General features: G+C 45.3%; 1 protein-coding gene across 1 annotated transcript in view; it reads left to right on the top strand.

The window, feature by feature from the left end:
- Positions 1-8,725: 8,725 nt before the first annotated feature.
- LOC111145422 (actin binding LIM protein 1) overlaps positions 8,726-21,442 on the top strand; it is a 200,155-nt gene continuing 187,438 nt past the window's right edge. The window contains exon 1 of the mRNA XM_022500299.1: positions 8,726-8,969. Coding sequence (XP_022356007.1) covers positions 8,726-8,969 — 244 coding nt within the window. The remainder of the gene's footprint in view (positions 8,970-21,442) is intronic.

Genomic DNA, 21,442 nt, shown 5'->3' with positions numbered 1-21,442 from the left:
GAAAACTGTCAGTGCTTCTCAAATCTTGTACCCCACCACGTTCTGCCAGTACCCAAAAGAAATCATAACTGTTTGGTTTAAGCTCAGTGAGTGGGAGGGTTTACACTGAGGTTTGAAAGAACTTGTACACAGGTCTCAGACTGCTGGCCCACAGGCATGGTAGGCCTGGAAGCATGTTTTCTCTTGTATGTGTGTGTGTGTGTGTGTGTGTGTGTGTGCACGCGTGCACCTTTGGGCGTGGTGGGGTATGGGTGAGAGAGACAATTTTTTGTTGTTGTTTTTTGGGGGTTTTTTAGCTAGTTGCAAATGTTTGAAATTTGGGAGATTTCACATAAAAATCTGAACATCTGGCCATACTTGGCCTGCATCCCAAACTAGCAATAATTGTCTCGATCTGAGTAGTGGCTGCTTCTTTAGGGAGGACTGTACTTTACACATATCCTAAGGCTCACGAGTATCTCAGGACCAACCTATGGCCTCAATTGTTTTAATTTCTATTGTTAGTCCCATGTCTATATCTAGAGCCCTTCGTAGGGACTAAGAACTGCTAAGGGCTTTAGTAGATACATAGAGGAGATACTATTATTATATCCATTTTACAGACAAGGTAGTCAAGGTTGAAATAAGTGAAAAACTCACCTGAGTTTGCCCAACGGTACATAGCGGAACCAGGTAGGATGTGAACGAGGTTCTCTGACTCCAAAGCCCAGGCATGCATTCACCCACCACATTGTTGTTCTTCTTTATGCATTTTCAACTTAGGTTCATCCATTATTTAGTACTTAACCTCTGGATTAGTCGAGTTCTTATTAGTTTCCTTATGATTTATTTTGATAGATGAATTGCTGGTCTCCAACCTCTCTTGATTTTGCATCCTAGCGTTAAAAAAGTAAAACAACACGTAGTTATGTGTATTAATTGCTGATAAACAATGCACTTGAACTGTATTAATGTTGTGTACATTCTAAAGCATATGCATACTTTAAAATGTTAAAGGAGACACACACACACACACACACACATGCTCTAGAGTTTTCTTTCTACATTGCAGTAAATTATCTTACAGTGATTACATACCCTATTTTGACAAATAGGAAACGAAATGATACCTGGATGATGGTTCTTCCTGAAAGCATCTTTCACATCAGAGACTCCCAATTTTGCATCCCGTAAAATTGTCCCTTCCAGGTCAAAGGTGCCGTGGAAGTCACCAGCTCAGACTATGGAGAGACAAGGGCAGGTTCCCCTTTGTTAGAAAAATCATTGTCCATCCGTAGCCACATTTAAAACACCGTGTTCTGAAACCTTTTACAGCCCTGAAATTCCAAACAGTCAGTAAGTCCTTGGACCTGCCTTTGGGGAATTTAGGTTCTCTTCATACATTGAGTTCTGACTGTGGGTTTTGTTTCAAGGGGAGCAGTGACCCCTGGGTCTCAGTTTCTCAGTCCGAGTTGTAGGGGCTTCTTATAGCATGTGTCATCCCCTCCCCTCTCAGGACAGCTGCCATGATGACCACGTTTCTGGTTATAAGGTTCTTGGACAAAAACAAGTGCTGAGTGGGGCAGTTACTACTGAATCAGGCTGAGGCGCTGGTGGCCGTGTGCCAAGTTTTCTCAGCATTCTGACCCTCTGGAGAAAGAATGGCAGTCAGCAAACTGTTCGGAGGCATTTTGTGTGTGTGTGTGCTTGCTCAGTCGTAATGCCATTTCATTCCTTTAAATAGAGTTGTTTATAGGTAGATGGGTAGGTTCTTCCTTCTAAGACCTTCCCTGGCTCTTGACCACCCTTCCCATTGTCAGGTGTGTGATCTGAATAAAACATTCTTCTGGAGCATCCTCTCTTCAGATCATCCTTTTTGCCTTCCCCTAATCTGCTTATTTGCTTGGTACGTTTTTTCTTTGAGGTTCAGATAGAACTTCGTATTTTCCATAATTCCACCAGCATCAGGCTGACTCAATCTTTCCCTCTCCCATGCACTTTCATAATATCAGAGCACGGCATGGAGAGTGTGCTGGAGGAGCATGTGTGACACACACGCCTGCAGACTCCCTAAGGGAAACGTGTTTTTGTGTGCCATTGTTGGGAACGGAATAGAAATACATAACAATTGTCCCCATAAGAGGTGGAACACAAGCCACTTGTCTTTCAGAAACACATTTTCTGAAACAAGATGGGATCGGGAGGGAGACAAACCATAAGAGACTCTTAATCTCACAAAACAAACAGGGTTGCCAGGGGAGGGGGGTAGGGAGAGGGTAGTTGGGTTATGGACACTGGGGAAGGTATGTGCTATGGTGAGTGCTGTGAAGTGTGTAAACCTGGCGACTCACAGACCTGTACCCCTGGGGCTAACAATACATTATATGTTAATAAAAATTATAAAATTAAAAATGTATATATTCACACACATACACACACAAAAGAAACACATTTTCTTTAAGACAGAAAATTAAGACGCACCACTTCCCACATTCCAGATCTCCAAGCCCAGCCCCCAACCTCTTACGCTCTAACTTTACACGGGGGAGGTGTTTACCAAGTTGCGCGACAGTAGGGCCCATACGTGCCTGCATCGCCTGCTAACTTGCGTGCCTGTTGAGGGCCCCCTTCTCATTCGCTATGAAGGCTAACACCTGACCTAGCCTACTGTAGCCCCAGTAAATATTTGTAGCATGAAGATAGATCCCTTAAACAAAGGATGGTGAAAAGCCTCACACTGATTTTAATCAGGTGTCCTGTTCCTTATCTACCTTGCATATTTCTCATGACCATAAACTACAAGGAGTTCCTCTTTGAAGTTCAAGTTTAAGTCCAGAGGTGAATGATTGTAAGACAAGACTTTCATGAGCAGGAGACCTTGCTTGCAACATAGTCAGGAAATAGATTATCTGGGGATGGTTGACGTTTTCTAGTAAACTGACAGCAAGCATGAGGTTTGCCAGAGTGAGTTGGAGCTATTCGTGTTGAGATAGATGAATTATAAATACTTCAAACCGTGTCGCTGGAAACACTTCCTTCGGCATTTTTCCTCTGGAAGGGCTGAGCAGGGAGGCTGGGGCAGGCAGGCCCTGCGCCCCGGCTCTGGGGCCAGCGCCTCTGTCAGCAGACGTTCTGAGAGTCGCTGACGTCAGGGTTTCTGGGTCCATGTTCAGCTACTTATCCAACCACCAAGGACAGCTTGTCTCCTCATGACCAACCACCGGGACAGCTTCCTGTGGCCTCACCTGGCTTGGGCCTTGCGGGCATGTGCTTGTCACTTTGAGCCTCCCAGGTCGGTGGCACTAAGATCAGCTTTGACCAGCAGGAGGAAAATCCCATCTCATATATGTAGGAATAGGAGTTCTCAGACCAATCGGTATAAAAGGTCTTTCTTGTCCTTTCCTATTTAAGTAGTTAATGATGACCAGAGTGTGTTTTGTCTTTGATAACCTGCCTTTTGCCCAAGTATTAGATGCTCCTGTTTCGCACTGAGTTCTTACCGGGAATGGTCAAATTCTCTTTACAAGGCATTGAGCACCTAGGATGTGTGGGGGGCATATTGGATACAGGATGACAAAGGCAAGACTCCTGCCCTCTAGAAGCTCCGCAGCCAGCAGAGGAAATAGAAGTCTACAGATAACCATATTACAGTGCAGGATATAAGGAATGCCATGGGAGAGCTGTTACTTTGGGACAAGGCAGGAAGGAACTGATTGTAGCTGGAGTAATCCTGAACACCTGGATGTGGGAGGTGAGAGTTGAGAAGCATTTTTAAGCCCAGGTGGATTCTCAGAAGGAACGGGTGGGAGAAGGGTGAGGAATGTCAGGAAGAGAGAAAGAAGAATGGGAACGATTAAGGGTCAGGACATGCTCAGGGTAGAGAGAAGTTTAGAAACTGAACAAGACCAAAGCTGATGGGTTGTGATATGTAGTGGGAAATGTGTGCTGGGACCCCATGGGACAGACTCGTGGGGCAGCCTTGTCTCACATATGGGACTCGGGCTCCGGGTTGCCTGTGACCTTCCCAGAGCCGATCCCCGTCTGCGGCTTCTTCCTTGAAGGCATTCCAAGCCGGGCTCTCACCGCCATTTGGAAATCTTGCCCGTGAAGAGTATGGTCAGGGAGTAATCTGAGCCCCTTGCTGTCTGTTAAACTACTGACACTCCAGTCATCAGAGCGCCCCGGTGCTCTCAATCCTGAATGCTCAGCAGATTTTGTGCAGTATCTGAATTATTAGTGGAGATGCTGTGCACGAGGGGGCTTGGCTGCTCGTTCTGTTCTGAGCAGGTCTTGGGCGGGTGGCCTTACGGGAAGAGAGGTCGCCGCTTGCCGAGGGATGGACGAAGCAGGCCTTCCCGAGGAGCCCTACCCAGAGGGGAGCCTGTGCCAGTGTGCTCAGAAGATCACAGCCTGCTTTGGAGGAAAGGGTAAGACCCCGTAGACTGAGCTTTGCAGAGGAGATGCCCAGGGGTTGCCCTTGTAGGCGAAGAGAAGGGTCAAACTTGAGGTTTGTTGATGGCAGCAAGAGGCAGAGCTGCTGGAGGGGGAGAGCCCCCGAGGGGCCGAGGCACACCTGAAGGTCCGGCTGTGCCCCTTCCGCTGATGTTTCCCACTTAGAAAGCTGTTGCTCTGCTCCCCCCATGGTGCTCAGCAGCAGAGATCACCCCGATAACTGGGAGCTACAGCATGCACTTGCTGAGCTCCTTTTTTGGCCAGGTTCTGATGAAAACCGGAACCCAAACTGAAAAGCCCACAACCCCATTATCCCTGATCAAGCCACAGGCTGCAAATTCAGGCCATTCCCTTAGAAAACTAAATGCCATAAAGATCCACATTCAAAGGGCGTGGTTTTGTCTCTTAAAATGTTTTTTTCTTAGTAAGAAGCAGATAGATGGCTGCGGAGACTTTAAAGGGACAGGTAGGCCTTTGTCTGGGGGAAGAAATACCTACGTCATAACAGAGAATGGAATTAAAGAAAAGTCAGAGAGCATTTCTGGAAGAAATCGCTGCAGGAGTTGACCCGTGACTGGCACATTAAGAAGTAGTAAAGGCATCCAGCCTCCGAACACGAGGGAGCCCCGGAATGCCTGGCTGGGAGGCTGGGGTTCATCTCATCATCATGGAGCTCCTGCAGCGAGCAGCGAGCTCGGGGCTCTTGGTGCGAGGGGAAGCCACTTGGTGAATTTGCCGACTGAAGGTTTCTTGTCCTAGTTTATCCTAGAAGGGCTTGTGCAGGTGCAGTGGAACTGTCACGAGAAGAATTAGGAATGTCCTACCTGATGAGGTAGGCAGGCCACCAAAACCTGGGGTGAATGTTAAGCCTTTGTAATTAGCGTTAGCTTTGTAGTGTAATGCATTGTGATGCGTCATACAACCCTATAAACTGTCCCCAAACCCATTACACTTCTTTGTAACTGCTATGCCTTTCATTTTATGGGCCGTGGCAAGAGGCTGATATCCCTGCAGTGCTAAGAAATGGGTCCACTGATGCTTTACAGACCTTCTCCATACTGTGCTTTCATGGCTGAAGAGACAGCTGTCAGGCAGAGACCCCTGAAAGCATATCTTTAAGACTGGATGCTTGGCAAGAGGTGGGGGGCAGGGAGGGACAGAATGGGGGGGAGGGGATTAACAGATAGAAGCTTCCAGCTATAAAATAAGACACAGGATCCAAGGTACAGCATAGGGAATATAGTTAATGATTAATATTGCAACAACTTCCTATGGCGACAGGTGTTGACTAGATTTATTGTGATTACTTCGTAATACATATAAATGTTGAATCACTATGTTGTACTCCTGAAACTAAAATAATATTGTATGTCCACTACACTTCAATAGCAAAATGCAAAAGTGTTTGTTTAAAAAAAAAAAAAAAAGAAAGATAGGAGGCTTGTCCTCTGCTGGGTGTTTACCCTGAACTATGTGGAAGAGGTTAGGTTAACAACTCTGGACATCCTGGCAAGTGGAACTTAGCACCCATTGTCAGTGCTGGCTGTAAATCCCAAGTGACTGGTGTCTGAGGTTTCTCTCCCTTCACTGCCTGAGAAGGAAGCCACCCCTCACATCTGTGTGTAGTCAGATTGTCTTTAAAAGCGAACAAACCTGTTATTTTCATCAGCCTTGTCTGGGTCCCCATTTAGCTCACTTTCCATCATATAACATGTATAATATATAATATGTAACACATAGATTATGTATGTTATATATAATATGTATATTAGATGTATACTATATAAGATATAATCCTTTTATTGAAGAATTTAATTTTTCCCTTATATAAGCTATCGGCACCCAGTTCCTTCTTGAACTGAATATATGAATCTCTAATCTTGGCAAAAAACTCAGAGGTGGCCTGAACATCTACTGATAACAAAAGCTAAGTGTTGAGGTGGAGTCAATGTATAGAATTCGTTTCAGTGGGCAACGCTTGACAATTTTCGGGACCGAAAAGGCACACCAGCTTTGCCATGGAAAACTATAGTTACACTTTGGCTTGGTCAGGAAGATGCTGGCTTCAAAGAAAATAATCATCTGATCTGTCCAAAGTCTGTGTTTGTACATTGTTAATGTATGCTAGAGCCTATGTTTCAAGTGGTTGGATCCAGCCTCTCTCTCTCTCTCTCACACACACACACACACACACACACACATTTCACAGACAAGCCGTGTGAACACACATGAGCAGAGAGAGCTGCACAGGGGCTCAGTTTGCAAACAGCAGGCCTATAGGAACCTAACCACAGGAAGAAGGAATTATGGGTAGAGGGCAGAAGTCCCACTCTATAGAAAAATGCTCTAGAGGAACCTAGGTCTGAGATGGGCCTCAGGCATCTGTGTTTTAAACAAACTGGTTCAACAACCACACTCTGGGAAGCATTGGTAAAGTATCTTACACTGTATATCCCAAGGATCTTTGAATAGACAAGCAAGAAATAGAACACATACAGATTGTTTCACCTGCTTTGTAAACTGTCTTTAGAGGAAGACCTTGGAAGGATTTATTTTCTGGGGGCAATAGCGGTCCAGGGCTTAATTCCCCCAAATTTGAGAACAAAAATTTCACCATGTGACTTTGGTAGTAGAAAGGCTCCCCTATTTTCCTTCCCCAGCTCCGTCCCACTGTGGAAGGTCTCTGGACAGAATCTACTTCCCCAGTCCCACTGTGCTTCCCACTGGGCTGGGGTCATAATAGCACATTTGGATTCTCTGGTTCTTGAGGTCTGTTGCCAAGTCTTGCATTAAAGATTAGAAACTAGTTTCCTTTCTCTACTCTGTAAGTTTTGTGAAAGGACCTGACGACTGTGGTAGGAACGGTCATAACCTAGGAGTCAGGAGACCTGGATCTGCCATGGGCTTGCTTTGTTGTCCTGGGAAAGTCACTTCGCATCTCTGAGACTTACAGTCCCCATCTTGAAATTGAAGGGCTGGAGGAGATCAGTGCTTCCTGAGTGGTGGTCCTGGTCCGGGGAACTTCGAGGAATATAAATTCCTGGGTCTGGGGTGCTTGGGTGGCTCCGAGGGTTAAAGCCTCTGCCTTTGGTTCAGGTCATGATCTCGGGGTCCTGGGATCGAGCCCCGCATCGGGCTCTCTGCTCAGCGGAAAGCCTGCTTCCTCCTCTCTCTCTTTGCCTGCCTCTATTCCTGGGCCTGACCCCCCAGCAGCATCTCATTCACAGGTCCAGGCTAGTATTCCACAGTCGAATGCTTCAACAGAAGACCCTTAGGCATGGCATTATTTGGGAAGCACTGGACCAGATTATCTCTGAAGGCCTTTCCAGCTCTCTAACTCTATTCTGTTTAAAGCGTGTAAAGGTTTTAATGAAAGGAAAAATGGTATCAGAACATAATGGCCCAGTGACGGGAGAAGGCAGTATGGGTTTTTTCACTCTGACTTGTGACTGTTGTGTCATTTCAGACTGCCATATATTGTGCGTAACCTTCCTGAGTGGGTGTCAGAGGGCCAACGTTCATGGCTAGGGTTGCCCTTGATATGTCACCCCCCTAGTTGAGTGAGGGTCCTGCTAGCTTGTAACTTTGTGAAAACACGCAGCTCCCTACATGGTAATTCTGCCTCCGTCACGTGATTCTGCAATGGTGGAAACCCCGCGAAACAACATTAAGAATATTTTTAGCATTGGATTAATGGAATAAGGCAGAAAGATTTTCATGACACTAGGAGGAGGGGTTTCCCTCTGGAAGGTGGAGAGGAGTGTGGACTGTGGCCTGGAGCTGGATTTGTAGCAAGTGGAAGCTGAAGACCTCTCTTGAGGTCTCTCTCCTGTGAGATCTGAAATACTGAAGAACATGGAATTATTCTCTGGGTTCCTTCTGCTCTGCATTTTTAGGTTACATACAATGGATACCCTTAGAGCTGTTCGCAGTGCTCCTGCCAGAGATATTAATGTACAAGGACTCTTGGCAGGTGAATTCTTTTAGATATTGCAGCTGTGTCCTTTCCCTTGCTCTGGATCTTAATCTGGTTTTTGGATATGCATTCGCTTCTCAGACTGACCCAGGCCTGAGTTCCTGGTGGCGACTCTCTCTATACCTGATCCTCTGACTACACGGAGCCCTAAGCTCTTGGGGCTAATCACTGAACTACATCTCCACTAATCTTCTTTACGGGGCAGGGAGGAAAAACAAATAAACAAACAAATAAGAAGGAGCCAGGAGAGTCGAAGGAAAAGCACAGCCTCTTGGGCTCCTGGTGTCTGTGTCTCCTTTGTGTTCAATCCATACCAAGATGCCCTCCTTCCTCGGTTTAAAGTGTCTGGGGAAACTGTGCAGCTCTGGGAAAAGCAGAGTGTCCTCTTCTGAGAGAGCCGGCAGCATGGGCTCGTACAGGAGGAGGCTGGTTGTGCAGGACGTGAGCATCGCCGGGACCCCCCCACCTGCTCACAGGCGGGCCACTATCACCCACTTGTTGTATCTGCACCCCGAGACCTACTGCAACCTGGAGCACTTGGTTAGCTGCCTGGATCCTCCCGGTAAGTGAAGGAGCCCACTCCGCACGCAGCTTCATGTCTTGGGATTGGCCTCTGAAGTACCATCTAGAGTCGTTCTTCCCTAATGCGTTCCTCAAAAAAACCCTATGCCTTATACATAATTAACGGGGGGAGGGAAACGTGTAGAAGAGGAAAGTAGCGTGCAACCTGAATACAGCTATGGAGCAAGTTCTGAGGATATTCTCGTTCAGGACTTTATAATCTCCGTAGCCAGTGCATCTCTTTCCGAACTAGGAAGTGTGATGGAAGGGAAAGAGATCTGGCCACCCACGCTGTTCTTCCGTATGTTCAAGCATCGATCAAAAAGACATATTCGAGGCAGCCTGTTGACAATAGTCAAGAAAAACCTCTGGAAAGGCGAAATCTCAGTTGTGTTCCTGCCTAGGGTGCGCTCATCTTGTGCGATATTTACTAAAGAAAAAAGGAAAAATAGTTGTAATCTTTGGAGAACTGGTCGAGGCTTCTTTGCAGCGAAGCTCATGAGAACGTGGTCACTTGTCCAGCTGCCTGGGAAAGAGAGAGAGAAAGCCCAGCCTGTGGGCGAGCGTGAGCACACTGGGGAGTTTGCACACTTTTAATTTATGATTAATGAAGAAGATACTTAGCTGCCCGCTCCTTGTCCAAATCAGGCTCGAATCAGTACAGGAGGGAAAGGCTATTGGATGTGGTCCCTGCAAACTAGGAACATGGGCCACGTTCTGGTGACTTTCTGAAGTCAAATAGAGAGCTGCTAATACCTGGGCACGGTTGGATTAAGGTGAGGCACAGTGGGTGAGTTAACCTGGGGGTGTTTCATTTTGCTCTTTGCAATTCTCTTTTTAACAGCTTTTTTTTTTTTAAGATTTTATTTATTTATTTGACGGAGAGAGATCACAAGTAGAGAGGCAGGCAGAGAGAGAGGGGGAAGCAGGCTCCCCGCTAAGCAGAGAGAACCCGATGCGGGGCTCGATCCCAGGACCCTGAGACCATGACCTGAGCCAAAGGCAGAGGCTTTAACCCACTGAGCCACCCAGGTGCCCCTTTTTAACAGCTTTTTGAGGTAGAATTCATACACCATACAATTTACCCATTTAGAGTATATGTGACTTTAGTTCATTCACTAATATACACTGATACGTGCAACCATCATCACGGTGAATTTTGGAATATTTTTATTGTTTCAGAAAGAAATGCTATACCGTTAACTATTCCCCCATTACCACACTATCCTTCCCACCCCACCCTGAGCCTTGGGAAACCACTTATTTATGCTCTGCCTCTACGGATTTCCCTATTCCGGACATATCCTATGAGTGGAATCATATGCTGTGTGGTCTTTTGTGTCTGGCTTCTTTCACTTAGCATGTTTTCGAGAACTTCCTTCCCTGGGTAGGCTACATAGGGTTGCACTGTACGCTTAAACCACAGTTTGTTTATCCGCTCATCAGCTGATGGACATTTGGGTGGTTTTCCCCTTTTTTTGCTGTTATGAATAATGCTGCTATAACATTCATATACAAGTTTTTGTGTGGACATATCTTTTCATTTCTCTTGGATCTCTCAGAAGGAGAGAGATTTGCAGGTCACATGGGGACTATGTTTAACCTTCTGAGAAACTGCCAGACCATTTTCAAAGCAGCTGCACCACTTTATGCTCTTATGGGCGGCACAGCCTTATGGAAGGCTACAGTTCCTCCACATCCTTGCCAGCCCTTGTTATTATCTGACTTGTGATTCTACGCATCCTAGCAGGAATAAAGTGGTGTCTCACTGTGGCTCTCCTGAGCTTTGACAGGAGCAGGGAGGAGTGGTTGGCAGATGGATGCTAAGGCAGGGCGGGGTGGGGACCTGACATACTGATGTGGACAGCTCCTTGGTTCTCACATTCCCCAACAGTCTCCACTCCATCCTTTTCAGGGGAGCCTGGAGTAGGGATGGAGAAGCCATGACAGATCTCCCAGCTGCCTTCTAAGCTACCCTAGAACAACTGTATTCAGAACCCGCTGACCACACCTACCTCTCAAGCATCACATTACCATGCTGGTGGAAACCTAAATGGCTTTATTGAGGGAAAAAAGGTTTATTCCACAATTAGAGATAAAAACTAAACACGCAGGTTTCTGCTGGAGCTAACACTTTATTGTGACTGTGTTTGGTGCTTCTACTGAATGCTTCCACTGAAAGAGATTCAAATCAGATGTTTTGGGACTGAGCCGTTGATGCTTGTGAAAGAGATAATGTCTGCTGGTAGAAGAAGGCAGGAAGTCAAGGGTAGACCAGTAAACCATGGTTGAAAGAGCATGTGCTGGAAAATGGCTTGTCAGTAGGTTCAATAACAAGAGAACAAACAGTATCAAAGAGAGGCTTTGATACTGGCTAGAGGAAAGAGTAACCATTATTGGGATGTCCATATCTCAGGGAAGGCAGATAAAGAAATCTGGGGGATTAGTTTAGCATGTGGCTTTGAAGTTGGACATTCTAGAATTTCAGTCCCAGCTCTTCTACTTACTAAATGTGTTATTTGGGGAGGATAGTGTTTCTAAGTCACAGTTTCTTCAACCATAAAGTATGCAGAAGAATGCCTACCTTCTATGATTGCAGTGAGCAGGTCCACCCCTAGGATATATGGATCCCTGGGCAAATATTGTTTTGTGGTGCCCCTGTGTATATGAACAGTTTGAGTCACCTGAAATCAATGTGTCAACAGCCTGATCTTGTTCCATCATGGGAAAGAAATATCATGCCGGCCGGAGGGACTGATCACTCACCAAAATCCCCTCCTGGAATCCAGTCAGTTCCAGGGCCCTGAGATAATCCCATTGACAGGAGACCTAGAGCTTCAGAGGGCATCTGGTCAACCCCCTGCCTAGCATGGGAGAGACATAGAGGATCATCAGAGAGAATTCCAAGAAGCAGGCTGCAGTGCCCCCCTCTCCCAACCCCAAGGCAGCACTGCTGGCTCTAGTTGGTCCCGGGCACCAGAAGGTATGGTTTAGGGCCAGGAGCCCAGCCAAAGGGCAATGTCGATTATGAGGATTAAATGAGAACACGCATATGAAAACCGTACAGTACAGGGGCACATGTGAGCATCCACTAAATTTTAGCTACAATGGGAATACAATAACACTGTTTATTATTTTAAAAAAATAATGATTTCTGTTTGTCTGCCACTGCTATGAAGCAATGAAGGCCCAGGCTTTGTGCCACCGCCGGGGCCCAGAACAATACAGGAAGTGGGATTCCCAGGAAGCCACCACGTGTGCTCAGAGTATCCTGTTTGGGACAGGTGCTCGGAGGAAATGCACCCTCCCGCAGCCGTGCGTGTTCCTGTACTAGCAACGCCGCGTGCTCGGGAGCACCTCCTGGCAGGATGCTCGGGGATATTTGGCAAAGGCCTCCTGCAGCTGCCAGAAAGACCTCAAGATGCTACAGCTTCCTGTTGTTGTCTGGGGCTCGACTCCTACTTGGAGTTGTGCAGGCCTCCGTGCTCCTCAGAGTGTCCCTACGTGGACCTTTCCTTTGTCATGCTCAAAACAACCTCGCAAATTGGTAAGGAAGAAACTATTTTCTCCGTTGAAGAGCAGGAAGGGAATTGGCAAAAAACAGGGACATAGCGACAAAGCACACAGGTCAGCGAATGCACAAAACAGCTTCTGCGTGTGCAGGTAACTGTCTCACGGTGGCCACAGTACCATTCTAGAAGAACCGCTGAGATTCACGGAGGACCTGCTATGCCTCAGACATTGTGTTCCATTGCTTTATCATTGTCCCCATTAAATATTCATAATAACTCAACAAAGGGAGGACTACTGTTAGCCTCATTTTATAGATAAAGAAACGGAGGCATAGAATGCTACAAGAAACCTGCCAAAAGTCACATAGGTAGTGAGTAGAAGAGCTAGATTTGGACTTGATGCCAGCCTGGTTGAATACCCAAGTTTAGGGTCGTACTCATGTTGCTGTATGGCCTCAGTCCTACGAGCAGAAGGACAGCCCTGAGATCGGCTAAGCATTGGCACACGTATCATTTTTAAGTAGTAGGACGAATTGAGTCCTCTAGCAACTCAAATTTGAAGACTCTCATAAAATAAATTGTTTTCCCCAAGAAAGTGAGCAAACCTTGCTTTTCCCTGGTTCACAAAAACAAGCTATCCGTATGGGGTTTTCTCTTGGCTTTACTGTAGCAACTCAGATAAGTTTTTGCACCTGGGATTTTTTTGTCTCTGAGCTGTTGTGACTAGTGAAAACGAAAGAGCAAATTTAGGGCAAGTATCTTCTTGACAAACAAACAAGGAGAGACTGGCACTGTTATCAAACACCCGAAGGATACCTGGAAAGGGTCCAGTGATTATGTTGTCAGCTGAGTCCAAATCCCAAAGCAGAATGTTCTGGACTGAAGACCAGGGACCAAAGTAGACTTGGCAGTCCTCTCCCTGGAAAAATAATTCATATCCCTGAAGAGGGAAAGGTGTTTTTGCTTCAATTCAGGCACCTGCTGTGTCCTCCTTATTATGTTTAATATACCTCTAGGGACTATCTTCACTGGGGATAGTCTCCCCAAGACTCAAAAACTCAGATTTACCACATGACGGAGGGAACCTTATGGGTGTTTGTGCATTGTTATTTCTTAAAGTGATATCAACCTGTTTTCAAACTGACCATAACCATGATTCTGCCACTTTCCTTTTTGTGTCCCCTTCTCACTCTCACTAATCCCAACCCATCAGACATATGGCAAAGGGCCAGAGGAAGGGCTTTGATGTTGAGGGACTTTGCTGTCTTGTTCAAAGAGATACTCCTCAGGACTCCGTGGAGCTTTTCTATCGAATCTTCCTGGTGCTACTGAGATGCTATGTTGGGAACATGTTTTTCATACTTTGCAAACCTCAGACTCCATTGTAAAGACCCTCCCTTACATGTAAGAGAAGTACTTGATCCTGCCATGGAAAACAGTGTATTCCAAGAGATACTGCCAGAAAGAAGGTCTGGTTCCTCCCTTCAGCCCTACGGTCCTGACTGGCGGCTTACGACTTGTGTCTGAGCGGAACACAAAGTAGTAACAGGAATCTGGGGCTGGCAAGGGGCTGGCCTCAGTTCCCCAGCATGCGGGAGTCAAAAGCTTTGACTTTTATTCTCCTGGGGATGGACATGATGAGTGGTGGACAGTTTCCTCCTAAGTCCTGGGAAGGCATTGAAGGAGACAGATTAGAGATTCCATCTGTTTGGTAAGGGTTTAGCTCATTCGCATTCTTTTCATTTGCAGTTAGCCATGACCCCTGTTGGCTTCCCTCTTCCATTAGTTTAATCATATTTCCCAGAATCATGGTTTCAAGCTCTTGACGGTCAGGACCTGCCTTTCTGTCACGTCCTACGATTAACCCCCAAATGCCCACATCAGACTTCTCTGTCAGGAATGTTTGAAGGCCCCTCTCCCCATGGGTCTCTCCCTGCACATGCTCTTCCGTGGCCTGGCATAGGCTTCCTGCTTCCTCTGACTCTCAGGATCCAGTTTAAGCTTTTCCTCCTCCCGACAGGCTTACCTTCCTTCTCCCCTCATCCTCCTCTGTGCTTCTTTGGCACCCTGTGCATATTTTTGCTAGTCGCCCATTTCCAAGCCTCTCTGCTAATGCACCGTGAGTTCCTCTCTCCGGCTGTGGAGAGAGCCCCACCCATATTTTTACTTGATTCTTGTACCTGGCACAGAAAAGCCCGTATGTGTGCAAGTAAATGAATGAGTGAATGTTTGCAGAGATCAAATCACTGTGTTAGAACACAAAGGGCATGAAATCGTCCCCCTGCCTTCCCGTAACTGAGGCTGGGTGAGGCTGTGTGGGGCAGTGGCTCTGAGTGTCGGGCTATGGGGTCAGACCACCCCGCCAAGTTCAAACTCTAGCACCACTCCTTATTAGCTGTGTGACCTGGACACGTTATTTAATATCTCTGAGTGTTGGTTTTATCACATGTCGAATGTGGGTGGTACAGTAATTTATGAGGACTGAAAGAAAACATAGATATAGAAGAAGAAAATATATCAGCATTTAGTATAGGTTAGAGCAGGTTCTCAGTCACTATGTCCCTGCTTTCTGCTTCTCTCTACCCCAAAAGTAGGAGAATCCAAATAAATGGTTATGTAATAAATACCATTAGTTTTCGAAGGAAGGAAAGGGGTAGAAAACAGAGAAGGTACTCTGAAAATACGAACAGAAGGGAAATATCTCAACAATAAGAAAATAGAAAGAAAAAACTAGAAGACATATTTTCACTTGGCTTCCTTGCCTAACCCTGCTTAGTCCAACCTTGTTGTTTTGTTTCTTTGTTATTTATTTATTTGGGTCCAGGAATGTGGACAAGTAACTATTTTCAAAGGAAATGTTCCCATCTAATTTACTTCCTTGAGTGACTAAAAATGCTGAAATGCTCCACCAGTTTTAATTATATATGCTTAAAAACTGATCTTATTTAGTTGGTTAAGAATCCAACTCTTGGCTACTGCTCAAGTGGTAATCTCAGGATTGTGAGATCGAGCCCCACCTCGGACTCCATGCTTCATGCAGAGTCTGCTTGACATTCTCTCCTTCTTTCTGCCACTCCTACTTGTGTGCTCTCTCCCTCTCTCTCTCTAAAATAAGTAAATAGACCTTTTAAAAAAAAACTAATCGTATTTAAAGTCAGGGGAAGGCAGTCCGTTTAAATTTATTGTCTGTCATTGTTTTTATCCCAACTTTAAAAAAAAATTTTTTTATCCTAGTTTTAAAAATATTTTTTAAAAGGTTCTTACTAAGAATGGGCTACCTTCACAGAAACTCCTAATTTAGCATCATTTAATCCTAATGATTTTGGGGGTGTGACCCTGGGCTCAGGAATATAGACTCCTGTTAACTGAGTGAGTTGGACATGAATGAGTTAGGAATGGCCTTGGGATGCAAGACAAAGGCTGCCAGTGGGAAGGTAGCATAGTGTGTGCGCGTTATTCCTTAGGATGTAGCGGCAGCCAGAAGAGCGAAGACTCCTTACTCAGCCTTCGGAAGGCACAGCACCCAGAATGCTATCGAGGAATCCTTTGCAGAATCAGAATTCATGGGACCTTCAAATTTAAATATGCTAGAACTCCAGATGGACTATGGTATGCCTTAGAGTTCTAGATGTTTCTTCAAGGTAGAAATAAAGCTTTGATATCAACACCCTCCTAAGGGAGTGAGAGATTGAGGCTTAGAGAAGTAAAATGACTTTCCCAGGGTCTGTCATATCATTTAGAAGTGGGAAAGATTAGGCTTCTTTCTCCCCCACTAGCACTGCAGAACAGAAGATCAAAGCGTTCTCCATACATACTGTTTTGTTTAGCTTGAGATTCAGCTCAGGTGAAACGTTGCTGGGAAGCCTCTCCAGACTTGCCGTCTTTGGGGGCCCTTCCTGTCCCACACAGTCGCTGATTCACAGATGGACACCTGTGTCTACATGTCTCTCCCTACCAGGTAGTAAGGTTCCTACGAGCAGGAATGTGGCCTTGTTTGTCCAGTGTATAACTCTGCTTGATAAATGAAGGCACTTCATACATTTAAAAAATTCAGACATAATTCACACGCCATAAAAACATACCATTTTACCATGGACAATCTGTGGCTTGTTTGGTGTACTCACAGGGTTCTATAACCATCATTCCTGTCTGTCGAATCCCAGGGCATTTTATCACCCCCCAAACAACCTTGTATCCGTTGGCAGTCACATCCTGTTATCAGCACCCCCAACCCCTGGCAGCTACCCATCTACTTTCTGTCTCTATCTATCTATGGATTCTCCTCTTCTGGAGTTTCGTAGCATTGGAATCATACAACATGTGGCGTTTTGTGTCTGGTTTCTTTCACTGAGCATAGTATTTTCACAGTTCATCTGTGTCACAGCGCGTGTCTATACCTCATTTTTCCTTTTTATGGCCAAACAATATCTCATGTTATGGGTAGGACACATTTCGGTTAATATTTATTGGATGACGGACATTTGAGTTGTTTCTGCTTTGGGGGCTATGAATCTGCTATGAACATACGAGTGCAAGTTTTTGTATGGACATGTGTTTTCAATTCTCATGGGTATGTACCTAGGAGTGGGATTGCTGGGTCATATGGTCACTCTATATTTAACTTTTTGAGGGACTGCCAAGCCATTTTCCCCAGTGACTGCACTATTTTGCATTAAAATAGCACTTAATACAATTCTAAATTAAGTCCAAGCTCTTCCTCAAAAGTGGAATAGCCAGTTTTCAGTGAAATAAAAAATCCCATTGGACCTTCACATCTGTTTACATACCGGATCTTGGCCCTAATATCCCTGCTACTTAAAGGTCTGCAAATGCATTATGTACGGGAAGGGAGGATCTTTACTCTGAGACAGTAACTGGCTGGTTTCCTTATTGTGCTACAGGTGCCCCCCAAGTTTTATTTGGTTGATGTTTCGAGATCTTTCCTCATCCAAGTTCTGTAGCCAGAGATAGCAACTGAAATGAATCAGAGGACGTCAGAACTGATCTGACTCACAGTGCTCAGAAAAATCCAGCTGACAAAGGTCTGCATGTGGCCCAGTGGAGAGGGAGAACCCTCATGACAGAAAATGGGTCCCCCTGGGAAGAAGATAAGCTTGGAAAGAAGAGCCCAATACTTGGAGCTACCTCCAGCACCCACCCTTCCCCCTTTCTGTCCATCACTACTCAGATCACGTTGTAAGGTCATTTTTGACATCACCAGAATATTCTGGTGTGTTTAACATTCGCTCCTCTCATGGGACAGGTCCCAGTTCTGTTTCATATCACCCTTTTCCCTGAAGTGGTATCATGTGATTCTAGTAAGTAGCTGGATATGCTCATCTGTTATCTTTTCCTCGGGCAAGGACCTGTCCTTGAAGGGTGCAGTCCAATTCTGTAATCACTTTGGAGCCAGACCTGCTGCCTTATTGTTAAGGTCATCAATAGGTCCAGGATTATTCTTGACAAAAAGACCATGTGATGTTAAATAGTTTCGTAATACTTCAAATGAACTTGTGCTAACGTAGATCGTGGTAAATTGATTTGTTTTAAGAGTTTAAAGAGAGTACAAGGAGCTGGTTCTAACACGTTTGGTTAGCATCTCAGTCTAGGTACCAGGATGGTCTAGATCATATTCTGTTTGAACAGCTGGTGAGAAGCAGTGAGCCCAAGGCAGCAAGTATTCCTTCCCTCAAACCTCTGTAGCATTTTCTCGGTATTTCTGCTTCCAGCGCCTTGCTCCTTCTTTAGCGTGATTCAGGTACTTGCACTATTCACCATACTCGAATATAAGCCCATCGAGGACTTACTAGGCATCTTTGACCTCTAGCCCACCTTCAGCCTCTCAGTGGTGATGTTATGCATATTGTAGATGCTCAGTGAATATTTGTGAGCATAATTAATGAGTCAACTGTCGTTCATTTCTTTTCATGATTCCCTAATTTTTGCCCACTTTGCTTTCAGCGGCGTGATGCTATGGCTTACTGCCATGCTTGGGGCTTTTGTGCTTTTTCCTGTGTGTGAACGTGATGGCCAGCAAAGCCTACTGCTAGAGGCTCAGCACTCTGAGCGCATTTTATTCAGGAAGGGAAAAACTATATTGTGTAACCCAGATCCAAAACCAAGAACAATTGAAGTTCTAAATATTTCTCTTCCCGTCCTCCCTCTAATCTTCTCAAACCCTAACAAACCCAATACGTATGCGGCGTGTTTTCTAGCTTGCTGGGGACTGGGAGGAAGGGAGGAAAGGAACAAAACTACCTTCTCTACCTCTTCAGAAATATAGCCAACTTGACACATGGCGTATTGTAAGACCAGCACAGTCTCTGATTGGATCGTACAAACGTTCGTCTGCGTGAAAGTCTTTAAAGAGATTTCACGGATATACATAAACGCAACAGGTCGTCATTATAAAATGACTCGTTGCCGTAGAACTCGAAACAGGTTATAAGTCATATCCTTCCCCCTAAAACAGAACTGCGGGCTAACAGACATTTGGGGGTCCTGTTTGTTGATGAGGCTGTGGTTAGTTCTCACACCTGTTACAGGAGATCACGCAAGTAGGTTCATTTACATATTCTAAAGGAAGAAGCGCATTAGCACAGCGTGTGCATACAAATTCCATGACGTTTGTCCAGAAAAACGATCCAGTGAGTCACCAATTCTCTTGAGAGAAGAAGAATCTATTCTCTTTAGAATCTGTCTCTGATGTAAAGGACTGGTCGAAAGTGATCAGAGGATCAAGACCAATTTTTCTTTCTCTTGTGTCATAAAAATATGAATAACTTAGGTTGTCTTTTGTTTTGAACACCCCCCAAAGCACACCCCGAGACAAGGATTTGAGGGCAAGTTATTTATTTAGGAGGTGATCCCAGGAAACACGGGTAGGAGAGTGAAGCTAATAAAAGGTAAATTATCAAACTAGTTACCCAAGGCTACCCAGGCAGCCCAAACTGAACTCCTTGGGAACTCAGGGAGGTAATGTAGACTATGCCTCAGAGATACCCCAGCTGACGCATTGATCTGCCTACCACCTCCCCACCTGTCACTGCCTGGAAACGGCTTCCAGGTGCATTAACTCACCCATCATGAGGTTTCTAGTAACCAGGTTTGAATTGTAGAAGTGGATGCCAAGGAGATACGATCCAACAAACGAGGAGAGAAAGGATAGTCTAAGAACATAAAGAAGTTTCATAGGAACCCAGGAAATGCTGAACCGCCAGGTCTCCAAAGTATAAAATTCCAGTCCCTTCCAGGACCATCGGTTCAGTTTTAGGGAACATCCTATTCTCTTCCCTCCCAGCTGGCTTCCTCTGATACTGTACCCCTCAGAATTTTGGTAAGGTGGCCTCCTTGCCTGGACTTACCTGACCTTTTAATACAAGTACCCACCACTGACTGAGACTTTTCTCTATGTGTCTTAGTTCAGATTCCCAAGAGTGAAAACCTAGTTGGCCCAGCTCATCTTTTTCAAGGCAGAATATAAACTGTAAGTGTTTGGCCTGCTGATGTACGAGTTTTCCTATCCCTCCTGCCTTCCAGGGTCTACTGATGATCCAGTCAGCCATGGCCAAGGCAAGAAGTCATATGGCTCACTACCTATGCAAAAGAGGGGGAGAATGGGAACAGAAGAGGTGTGGATGGGGCAGGGTCCCCCAAGGCATGTAGTTACACCTGGACAAGACTCTGTGTTGATAAGTGAAAGTCTTGTCATGAGGATTTTCATTGCATTTCATGAACATATAGACTAACTATAAAGATAAAAAAAATAAAAACAATCTATGTGGCTATCCTTTGAACTAGTGTATCATCTTTCTGGAGGAAAGATGCTGTGGAAATCCTAGATATAAATAAAGTAGTAACAATTTCAGTTTTTGAACTAAGAATCTGGGAAAAAAAAAAAAAAAAGCAGTAAAAAGGCAAAGGTATGTCACCTCCCTCTTCTTAAAGAATGCCGGAGATACATTTGCCTTAAGTCTAAGAAACGAGGGCGGACCTTTAAGACAGTCATGAGATGTAGCCTCAGCTCTCAGCAAAGACGAAGCAACTGGGTGGTGTGCTTTCAGACTCTTCTAAAAGACGCCAACACTGAGAAGCTTGGCTAGTCTGGTGCAGGTCACTCTCTTCCTGCTGTGAAAACCAGAACAGTAGCCCTCTGGGCCTTGTCTCCCACCCATCTCCTGATTTTTGTCAGTCATGGTGTTGTTCTCACATTGTTCTTTGCCTTCTTTGCTCAGGACATTCCCATTTTCTTCTAGAACCATAACCCAGTAACTGGGGTATCAGTCCATATTTAATAGAATTCACACTGAGCCAATGTTGTTGTTAAACGGTTTTCCCAAGAAGGGTGTGTGGAGGTGTATTTCCTGAGCGCCCTGTGTTTGTGGGGGTTGCCTGTTGCCTGTATGAACCTTTTGACTGTGCATGTAAAGTTCTTGGGAACCTTTCCTTCTCGAGACTTCCAAGTATTGCCCCATGGTCTTCTACACATCAGTATTGCTGTTGAGAAGTCGGAGGTGAGCCTGAGCTTTTTCTCTTTTTCTGGGTTGTAGGTTTTTTCTGCATGGATAAATGGGGAATGATACCCTTTGACATTCAGAAGATCAGGCTAGGACTTGGACTTAGCATCCTATGTCAAATTTTGCCAAAATATTGTATCTATACTCGTTAAATCTGTTAAGTGTAAACCTATTTTCTTTAAAAAAAAAGATTTTATTTATTTATTTATTTAATTATTTATTTGAGAGAGAGAAAGAGAAGTCACAAGCACAAGACAGAGAGAGGGAGAAGCAGACTCTCCACTGAGCAGGGAGCCTGATGCGGGGCTTGATCCCAGGACCCCAGAATCATGACCTGAGCCAAAGGCAGACACTAAACTGGCTGAGCCATCCAGGCGCCCCTCGGGATGTCCTTGTGGGTTAATCTTTGAATATAGCTTCTCCTTTTTATGTCCTCCACATCTAGG

This window comes from Enhydra lutris, unplaced genomic scaffold (genome assembly GCF_002288905.1).
Source record: "Enhydra lutris kenyoni isolate GAN:26980312 unplaced genomic scaffold, ASM228890v2 scaffoldscaffold12, whole genome shotgun sequence".
NCBI classification, from domain to species: Eukaryota; Metazoa; Chordata; class Mammalia; order Carnivora; family Mustelidae; genus Enhydra; species Enhydra lutris.
Note: the sequence above shows the minus strand (reverse complement) of the source record. Positions and strands in the feature narration are given on the sequence as shown.